General features: G+C 59.1%; 1 protein-coding gene across 1 annotated transcript; it reads left to right on the plus strand.

Annotated features, from left to right (window-relative positions):
* Positions 1–249: 249 nt before the first annotated feature.
* On the plus strand, positions 250–8,268 carry TSPEAR (thrombospondin type laminin G domain and EAR repeats; the record flags this gene model as incomplete). The annotated part of the gene is made up of 12 exons (XM_082767694.1): positions 250–343; positions 1,725–1,945; positions 2,040–2,278; positions 2,411–2,501; positions 2,972–3,128; positions 3,611–3,742; positions 4,768–5,000; positions 5,591–5,777; positions 6,556–6,785; positions 7,078–7,265; positions 7,639–7,740; positions 8,115–8,268. The coding sequence occupies 12 exons, from the start codon at positions 250–252 to the stop codon at positions 8,266–8,268; spliced, it is 2,028 nt and encodes a 675-aa protein (XP_082623820.1).
* Between the last annotated feature and the right edge of the window lie 2,054 nt (positions 8,269–10,322).

Raw genomic sequence — 10,322 nt, forward strand, 5'->3', positions numbered from 1 at the left:
CATTTAAATGTCTGCACACAGGCTGAGCCCACACTGCCCTGCAGCCTCCTCGGCAGCCCCAGCACCCGGTGTGATGCCCATGCAGGGGGACTCAGGAGATGGGTGTTAGCCCCCGGCCCGCAGTGGCTTGGCCCTGAGCAGTACTCGCAGCAGCCCCACGGGAGGACCATGCGAGGGCACTGGGGGCTGTGAGCATCCATCCCTCCATCCATCCGTCGGGGTGGATGGACCCCCTGCGGCCAGCCCCCCATGTCGGCCTCGCTGCTGCTCTGGGCCGTCCTCCTCCACTGGGCCTCCGGCGGGGGCCTTGCCCGGGGCGGCAGGACGTGGCAGCACTGCACAGGTAGGAGCCGGGGTCAGCGGCATGGGAGGGCAGCTCGGAGGCGTTAGTGGGAAATACTGGGGGGCTTTCAGCTCCCCGTGCTGCCGGAGCAGCCCCCAGGAAGTGTGCTGTGCTGCAGGGTGCCCCATACCAGGCATGTTTGGATACCCCTGTGGGTTGTCTCGGGGTGACGGATGCATCCTAAGCCCTCCTGGTGGCAAAACTGCCCCGGGAGGTTCCTGTCCTGTCCCTCCAGCTGTGGAGCCACTGCTTCCACTGCCCCTCCTGCACCCTCAGCCAGCAGCGTCCCACGTCCCCCGGGTCTGTGCTCCCACTGCAGAGCACGGTCCCGGTGGCTGCTGATCGTTAGCAGCAGCTGATGTGGGAGGCAAATTGGGACTCACGTCTTTGGTTTTAGCTGGAAACTGCCTCAGCGAGGACACGGCCCTGCCTGCCTTCTCCAGGCACAGCCTCCAGCCTTTGGGCTAATCCCTTCCGCCCTTGGGGTAGCCCGGGGGATGCTAAGCCCTTCTGCAAACCTGAGCCTGAATTCAGCTTGTGCTATTTGCTTGAGAAAAAAAGTAATCAGAAACCGGTTGTATCCTGACAGCCATGCGCTTTTTTCTGGTTCTTTCCTAAGCAAAGTACCTGGGCAGGGTGTGCTTCCTCACCCCAGCTGTTTCAAGCCCACTACATGCCCAGCCAGCCTTGCTGATGGCTCCCTCCTGCTTGGCCTCCCCTCTGTGCTTAAGCAGAAGGGATTTTGGTACAAACGGGGACTAAGGGCCCACAAGCTGGATGTGTGACAAGCAGAGGGCCACTGCATGGACCAGCTCCTGGCAGGAACGCGCTCCGTGTGGGGGCTCGGAGCTGCCTGTTCCCCAGCTGCATGCAAGCAGGGGTTTGTCTCCCAGTGCCGTTTTTTCAGCTGGGTGGTGCCCAAGGGCTGTGCGTGTTCTTTTCTCATCTGGGGGAAAGTATAATTATTTAATGAGAGCTTTTCGCATCCGCTGGGGAAGTGCCTGTGTGCAGCTGGGGCTGGGGCAGGGACTGCTGTGCCCCCTGCCCTGGGGACGGGAGCAGGAGCCTGTTGTGCCAGCACACTCGTGGGCACTTCCCTGCTCTCCTGGCTCTGGCTTTGGGCTCTGGTGCCAGCTGGACAGATGGGAGCAGAGCCCTTGGAAGCTCGCAGAGTGGGGATCAGCACATGGGGTGCTTCATGCCATCGAGACCCCGCCACAGCATCCTGCCTGTGGGGTGGGGAGGCCGGCCTTGGCCCCTGCGGTGTTGCAGAGCGCTGTAGCCAACGCTGGACATAGGTTTGCTGCCCTGAGCGAGCAGGGGAGCTCCAGGGCAGGGCGGCTGGCACAGCCGTGACGTGTCCCGCGGTCTCTCTGCGTAGACCTGCGCCCGCTGGACATCCTCTCGGAGGTGGTGCCGGCCGGCAGCCTGGCCCGCGGCCTGCGGGTGTTCCAAGTGCAGGGGGTGCGCGGCCTCCAGGTCGGCACCGCCTGGCCCCGGGCCTTGGGCTTCCCCGCCTCGCGCCTCTTCGTCCACTGCGACCGCTTCCCTGAGGAGTTCTCCATTATCGTCACCCTGAGAGTCCTCGACGTCCCCGCCAAGGTAAGCGCCGCCGCTGGGGGCTGGGACCGGCCCCTGTCATCGGGTGCGAGGCCGGGAGAGGAGCGGGCAGACCTTCCCTGGCCTCCTCCTGCAGAGGAACGAGTACATCTTCACGCTGATGGCCGAGGAGAGCCCCAGCGTGCTGGTGGGGCTCCGCTACGCGCCCAGCAAGCTCCACTTCCTCTTCTGGAGCCAGGAGCGCTCCAGCGGCTGGCAGACCCGCGTCACCTTCCGCAACGTCTCCCTGGCGGACAGCCGCTGGCACACACTCGTCCTGGCCGTCTCCGGCCAGTCCTTCTCGCTGACGGTGGACTGCAGCAGCCCCAAGGACGTGTAGGTCGGGGGCAGCTCCTGGGGGGCTCGGGGGAGAGGTGCTGGGGGACGCAGAGGGCAGGGCAACCACTCTGCTGGGTGGTTGTGTCCCCCAGGCGCCACCACGACGTTATCATCCTCTGCCTGCTGCAGGGTGGTGGAGACACCATTTCCAGCTTCTCTGTCTGTGAAGAGAGCCAGATTTTACCTGGGCAACAGGAGGAGAAGGAAAGGCTTGTTCACGGTAGGTGTCCTTTGTGTCACCAGGTCGCTGCGGGGCAGGGGTCCCCAGGCAGAGCAAGGTGCAGGTGCTGTGCGCATGGTCGCGGGGAGACCTCTGCTTGGCTGGCAGCCCGTGGCCTCCTGGCTGCATGGACTCGATGGGACAAATGTGCAACAGCTGGTGGCACAGTCTTGTTAATACAAAAATTACACCTGGGCCTGCCTGGTGAGAAGTGGTGGCAGCAAAAGCCTTCTGCAGCTAACACAGCCCCTGCCAGTGCTCCAGCCATGCCAGCTGTTAAACTGTCCAGGTCAGAGGTTTTGGCACGTAATGTTGATCTGAGAAACATGTGTGAATCACACTGAGTTGCAGCCTGGGAAGGAGGGAAGCAAACAGGAGTCTGGGGGGAAGCTCAGGACATGAACCACCTGCAGCTTCCATTTCCCAGCCTCATGGGACTCGCTCCTGTTCCCCTGCTCCTGCTTTCCCAGGGTCTACTGAGGCAGCTTGTCCTGCTGCCAGGAGCTGACGCCACCCCTCGGATATGCCCGGCTGTGAATTTTGAAGCAGCCACGCTCTCCATCCCCGCTGTTCTCCAGGACGTGCCGGTGAAGTCAGTGAGCAACGAGGTGCTGAAGTACCCCTACGGTCAGTGCTTGCCAGCAGGTGCTCGGGGCACTTGGCTCTGTCCTGCCAGTGTTGCAGGGGGCTTGTTGCATGTAGGACGGCACAGAGCAGGAGCATTTCCTAAGAACCCTGGAAGTCTCCCCTGGGGATAACAGAGAGAGATCCAGGTGTCTTGAATTCGGGAAGAGGAGGAGGAGAAGCTGGGTAGCTTGGGGGGCAGGTGGGAACTGCTATGGGGTGACAGGGACTGGGGTCCAGGTGAATCCAGCCTGAAGAAGAGAGGTGAGACTCGAGCCTCCCCGGTAACACGGTGGCCATGGGCTCACACTGCTGGTGCCAGCAGCCCCCCGGGTGCCAGCAGCCGGCCATCTGGCTCGGGGTCAGGATGCTGTGTTCCCTGGTGCCCACCGGGATGTTCAGCCTGCTGTGTGTCTTGGGGTGAGCCTCTTCCTTCCTCCATCACATGCATTAAGGGTGCCTGCCTTGCTCCTGTTTGTGCCCAGAGACTGACATGAAGGTGACCCTCGGGTCCCGTCCGCCCTGCACCAAGCAGGAGAAGGCGCAGTTCTGGTTCAACGCCCCCCGGAGAGGGCTGTACCTCTGTGACGGCAGCACCTGGATTTCCATGCTGGAAGGTACTGGTATGCTATACATGATGCTTGCTGGGAAGGGGGGAAGCTCTTCCAGCATGGCAGGAGCAGAGATTCACCCTCAGTGGCACTGGGGGGCAGGAACCAAGGACGTTGACAACCAGCAGGGTGATACAGTGGAGTTGTCTCTGCATGCTTCTTCTGTCTGTGCCTACATCAGTACTCTCAGTGCAGCTCTGGATTCACTCACATAGTGTCTGTGCTGTCTGTCCGTGCTGTGCTGTCTGTCCCTCCTGGTCCTTCTCGGGTCAGTTTGCCCGAGCAGGACAGCTCAGGCCACCAGGTGCTGTGCTGCACATGTCTGGGGTGCTGGGCTGCTCCCTGCTGCGGGTCCCCAGTGTGTGAGCGCTGCTGGTGCCAAAGTGCTCGCGGGTAGAGGGGAAGGAGCAGAAGGACTCCTCAGCCCCTGGAGATAGCGGGGCGAGCAGTGGGAAGATGACAGTGGCAGGTCCCCATGTCCTTCCAGCCCTAGTGGCCTTGGTGCAGAAAATAGCAGGACAACGCTGGAGCACCCAGGCCTTGCAGGAAAGGGGATGGACTTTGAAAATAAAACTCAAATTTCACCCACATGCTCACAATTACCAAAATCCATCTCCAGACAGTCATAGAATAGCCCAAATTGGAAAGGACTCACAAGGATCATCACTCAGGACTACCTAAAAATGAAGGTGTGTGCGAGGGCATTGTTCCTTCTTACACTGCAGCAGCCTGGGTGCCGCGACCACCTCCCTGGGCACTGGCCTGCCCAGGCTTCAGCGTGAGAGCATGGAGCAGGAGGCACAGAACAACCAAGTCATCCTTTGCCCCTCTTCTGGGGCTTTTCTTAAGACAGCAACCATGTGCTGGGTTTGGACGAGCTTTTTGCCTTCTCCAGGAGCTGACAGTGGTTGGTTTCCCCATCCCTGCCTCCTTCTGGAAGCCATCAGGACTTGTACCATGTATCTCGGTGCTGGGCGCATCTCACAGCAGGGCCATCCAGTTCTGAGTTCTCTTTTCTGTTGGTTTTGTAGCCAAACAGCAACTGGACTATGTGGAGGAGCACCAGAGCCTGGTGACCAACTCGGAGACAATGGGCATTGAGGTCTTCACCATCCCGAAGGTGGGACTCTTTGCGGCCACTGCCAACCGGTACACCCCCCCGGGGTCAGCCGTCTACAAGTGGACTGACGGGAAGTTTGTGCCCTACCAGAACATCCCCACCTACCAAGCTCAGTCCTGGAAGTATTTCACCATAGGGAAAAAGGTGAGTCTGCCTGGAAGGTTGTTTCAGGGCTGCGCCAAGCTGCAGGTGGACCATGCTGGCTTCCCTTCACCTAGCCCAGGGCAGACCTGTGTCTCAGGCATGGTGCAGGGGGTAAATCCTCATCGCCTGTGTCTTTGACAGAGTCACGCTGATGCATGTATTCACCAGGTTAGGGTCCATCCTAGGGACGGCCCCCTGTTTGCTGAGGCACAGCTGCATCCATCCAGGCCACCGTCAGCCTCTGATGCTGGCAGGATCTTCCTGCGGGGTCATCCCCCTGCAAGGAGCTCCAGGCCAGGCAAAAAAAAATCATCTGCTGAGAGCTGCAGGGTTCCCAGGGGAGTTCAGATTGTCCCTACCCTGCTACCACCTGTCCTGGCTGCAGGGTTTTTCTTTGGCCTGGAAAATACTTTATTTCAGGGCACCATTATCATTTTTCCTGTTGTCATTTTACCTGTGATTTTTTCTTCTGAACAACCTTTCCCCGTGGGAAGCCTCCCAGCCTCCCAACCCATCCTTGCCCTGCCCGTGCTTGTTATGTGCCCCCGTGAGAGGAGAAAAACAAGATGTCCTGGCTTGTTATTTTTCAGATCTTCCTAGCAGTGGCTAATTTTGAGCAGAATGACAGGGGTCAGGAGTTCTCTGTAATATACAAGTGGAGCCACAGGAAGGAGAAATTCATCACCCACCAGAGGATTACCACGCACAGCGCTAGGGACTGGGAGGCATTTGTCATTGAGGGAGAGGCTTTCCTCGCGGTGGTCAACCACAGAGAAGGTACCCAGCCCTTATTCCCTACCGGCACGGCTCAGCTACCTGCTTGGGGCTCAGCTACCTGTGGGGCAGGCATCCCACACTGCGGGGGGTGAATGGGTCAGTGCTGGGGCCCTGGCTCTGCAGGACAACACCGGCCTCGTTTGGGTCCCGGGCTGGTGGCACCCCCAGTGTCGGACCCCAGCACTTAGGATGAGACCTGCTGGCACAGCAAGGCCCCATGGGGGGCTGCACACATCATGCAGGGGTTAGGACCTTCATGGCTGAGCCAAGCTGGAGCTGTTCCCTTCAGGAGCTGGAGTTCAGCCTCTGCAGAGTTGCCTCTCATCCATGCGGCTGTTTCCTGCAAGCCCCATTCCTCCCGGAGCCCTTTGTGCCCCATTCTCTTCTGTTGCAATGAGGATCACCCATAAACCCTATAAACTTGTGGTCCTGCTGCTGCTCACTCCCAGACACATCAGTGGGGCCTAGCCAAGGGCAGCGGTGCTGAGCGAGCATGGGGTGAAAAGGGACCAGGGAGTCCACCCCTCCTCCTGGGACGGGGCCAGCTTTTTGTTGGAATAATAATAAATAAATAGGTAATGATTAGGCTCTGGTTGGAGCTTCAGGAGGTTTCCAGGCTGGCCACCACGCCAGGGGCAAGTGGAGATGCCCCCAGGGTCCTCTCCTCAGGGGGTGAAGGGCTTCCAAGCGGCAAGGCTGGCAAATATTGCCTCGTCTGGCCTGCTTCTGGATCTTTATTCTGTTCTTTCTTCACTCTACATGTCCTTGTCTCCCCCAGGGAATAACCACAACATAGACAGTGTGATATACAGGTGGAACCCCCGGACCGGGCTCTTTGAAACCAACCAGACCATCCCTACCTCTGGTGCCTACGACTGGGAATTTTTCACCATTGGGCCATATTCCTTCCTGGCTGTGGCCAACACATTTAATGGCACATCCACGAAGATCTACTCACATATCTACATCTGGCTCCGTGGCTCTTTCCAGCTCTTCCAGTCTATTCTGGTAAGGTTACCCACTGGTCACACACTGCTTCTCAGTTCCCCACTGGGTTGAGACAAGCCAGGGAATAATTTTGATGGCTGGTCCTCTTTAGTCCTCTGAAAAGGTAGCAAGAGTTTCCCACTGGTTCTCCTCTAGGAATTGACCAAGGGAAGTTTGTCTTCTTCCTTGGAAGGTCTTAAGACCGGGTAGCATCCACACTGCACCCCTGTCAGGTTCATCACACTTCCTAGCGTGCTTGGCTTGCAAAAGACTTGTCCATGTGATGCTTCTTGGGTGGCTTCTTTCCCCTCAGACCTTTGGTGCTGCTGACTGGGAGGTCTTTCATATCGGGGACAGAGTCTTCCTGGCTGTCGCCAACAGCCACAGCTACGACAGTGGGATGCCAGTGCCCTCTAATTTCTATGCCATCAACTCCTCCATCTATGAGCTGAACGTCACAGCCCAGATGTTTGTCAAGTTCCAGGATCTCCTCACCTACAGGTACCTGTGCAAAGAGCTGGGGTGCTCCTCAGCCTGTGGTATTACTCTGAGCACCCCAAACTGCATAGGGGTCTCCTGGAGGGCCCAGAGAGTTCACGGGGGCTCACACACTGCTGGAGCGTGAAACTGATGGGGAGGGCAATGGGAGACGAGGCCTGGGCACTGAATCCCAGTGGGAATTAAGGGAAGGCCCTGGATTTGAGAAGAAGGAGGGATTTCCTTTCAGGAGCAGCCTGGGAAGACTGGGGTTTCCCAGACCTGGAAGGCTGGGGCTGGGGCTGGCCGGGTGCCTGGGAGTGGGGTCAGAGCAGGGTGGCAGGGCTCGGTGTGGGGTCGGTGCATCTCACCCACCTCTGCCTGCTTCATCCCCCAGCGCCCTGGACTGGGAGTTCTTCTCGATGGGGGACGACTCCTTTCTGGTGGTAGCAAACTCCTTCGATGGCTTCACCTTCTCTGTTAACAGTATTATCTACAGGTACTGCTGCATGGCTGGGGCAGGGCGAGCTCTCCAACAGACCTGGGGGCAGCAGGAGGACACGGGCACTCCTGTCCCTGCCTGAGGGGCCGGGTCCCAGCCTCATGCCTGCACTGGCCGGCTGGGTGCAGGACACCCCATGGGGAAGGCACAGCTGTGGGGACGGGTGGGTGGCTCTTTGCTCTCCCAGAGAGAGCACAGGGAGAGTGCAAGGGGAGACAGATAGGCCTGCTCCCTGTCTCTGCACAGGCTTCCAGGCAGGAAGGGAAGCCCTCACCCTGAAGCACTGCATGGAGGTGGAAGGTGCCAGGCTCCAGGTCCGGCTTTCCTGCCCATTTTTAGTGCCCTCGGAGCTAACTGCCCTCCCTGTGCAGGTGGCAAGGCTATGAAGGCTTCGTAGCAGTTCACCACCTTCCCACCGTTGGCTGTAGAGACTGGGAGGCGTTTAACACCACCGAGGGCTCCTACCTCATCTACTCCAGTGCCAAGGAGCCACTTTCCAAGGTGCTGAAGCTGAAAACCACATGAGGTGGCCGAGGTGTACTCAGCTCCTTGCCGGGACTGGGACGAGCAAGGGCGTGGAAGTGGGAAGACCCCAGCCCGGGACAGACGAAGCCCAGGGACAACTGCAGCATCCACCCGGGGACGGCTGGCTGTGCGTGCCACAGGGCAGAGAGGAGGACAGGAGCTGCCGGGCTCAGCAGCCTCCAGCCAGGAGGGTCCCAGAGCCCTGCTGTCACGGCCAGAGCTCGTGCAAAGCCAGGGAAGAAAAAGCCCGAGCAGAGCGTGTGCTCTTGGGTCGGGCATGTGGCAGCGGGGAGAAAACGACGTGGGAGAAGGTGGGGAAAAGTTGGCTTCAGCTTGGCTCTGGCTGCCCGACACCAGGGGCCCCAAAGCTGGCGAGCATCCCCTGGCCCCACACGGCACGCCGTGCCTCGTGCCTGGGCTGTCTCAGGGGGTCCCTCTTGGCACTACCGCCTGCTGACCCTCCCCTCCACCGTGGCTGCTCTCAGCTGTCCTCGCTGAGAGACGTGTGTGTATTGTACAAACCCACGGACCCGCTGCACAGCTGCAGCTGGCAGGCAGAGGCATTTGTCATGGCCAACATTGCCTAGGTGGCAGGGCAGGCGCGCTCCTGGGCACTCATCCCGAGGGTTTTGTGGGTGTGTGTCGGCGTGTTGCTGGCCTCCACCGCCTTGTCTGGTCCTTACACCCCTGTGCGCAGGGTTAGGGATGCTTTTCCTCGCCTTTATCTGGGGTGATCTATTGCTTAACCAGGGCTCCAATAAACTGTGTGCACCCCTCCATGAAAGCTGCAGGAAGTCGAGCTGCTCTGCCCACAACGGGGGCTCCTCCTTTGGTCCCTAAAACCCCTCCAGGTATCCTCGGTCTCTCCTTGGCTCTGCAGGACCCCTGGGGGCTCCCAGGACCTCACGCAGGCTGCAGGGAAGATGTGAGGATGGGACCCAGCTTGTGCCTTCTCCTGCCTCCTCCTGAGCATCCCCCGGCCTCCCCAGCCCCAGGTCTCCTGCTTGGGCCTCCTTGTTCGGGTCTCCTTGTTGGCCTCCCCAACAAGGGCATAATGATACTGGCTACCATTTCTTCCAGGACAGCCTAATTTTGATTTAAGGTTAATTGCACGCAGACACAGAGCTGCAGTGATTACAAAACGCCTCCCTCCCACCTGCAGCTCTGCACACCCCACCCAGACACACACGGGGTGCTGCAGGATGGGGGTGTCGAGACGGGCACCGCCTGGGAGCCTCTGCCCCTGCTTCCAGCTGCAACGTGGGATGTGGTGGTTTGCAGCTCTGAGTTCCCATCTCAGCAACGCCAAGTGTTAGAAAAGTGGTGAGTCAAGACTCCCGAGATCATCAGGCTGGCTTAATCACCACCGGGTTTTTAAATAACAAGACCTGGAGTTCTTTTACCATCTGGTCCATGAGCTGGCACAAGTCACGTTTCCAAGGGTTTTGCCAAAGCAGGGATTTAGAGATGACTTTGTGTTTTAAGGGAAGCGAAGAGTTTGCTTTAACAGCCCGGCTGTGGGAGCTGGAGCCACTGACTATCCCTGTAAGGGGCAGAAGTAGTGAGGGGATCCCAAAGGTGCCCCCAGTCCTGCAGGGGGTGAGGCAGGTGGACCTTCTTCCCTCCACTATTTGGTGCTCAGCCATGAGTCCCTTCTCCCACTCTCGGTGGTGGAGGGACACCAGGGGCAGATACTGAGCAGGCTATGTTGCAGCCTCGGCACACAGCTTGCCTCCCAACAGCTCCTCTTTTTTATTCCAACCGTGACGAGACATCCATGTGGCCAGCGTTGTGGGCGAGTCTGCGAGTGAATTGGATTTGTGCAGTAAGACTTGGGGTGGGAACGCTCAAACCGGGCTCATCCTGGAAATGTGTTCCTCAGCATGGTCCCCGGGAACAGCCCGTGTTTAAAGAGCCATGACAAACCACCAGCCTTTAATACATGGTTTATTGAGGGTTGACTAAATTGCCACTCCAGCCCCCTGTCCCAGCCCCAGTGCATTTACTGGTGAGACTGCCCTTGTGCTGTGATGGCCACCAGTGGGGAAGGACAG

Source organism: Aythya marila (genome assembly GCF_965140915.1).
Source record: "Aythya marila genome assembly, chromosome: 9".
Classification (NCBI taxonomy): domain Eukaryota; kingdom Metazoa; phylum Chordata; class Aves; order Anseriformes; family Anatidae; genus Aythya; species Aythya marila.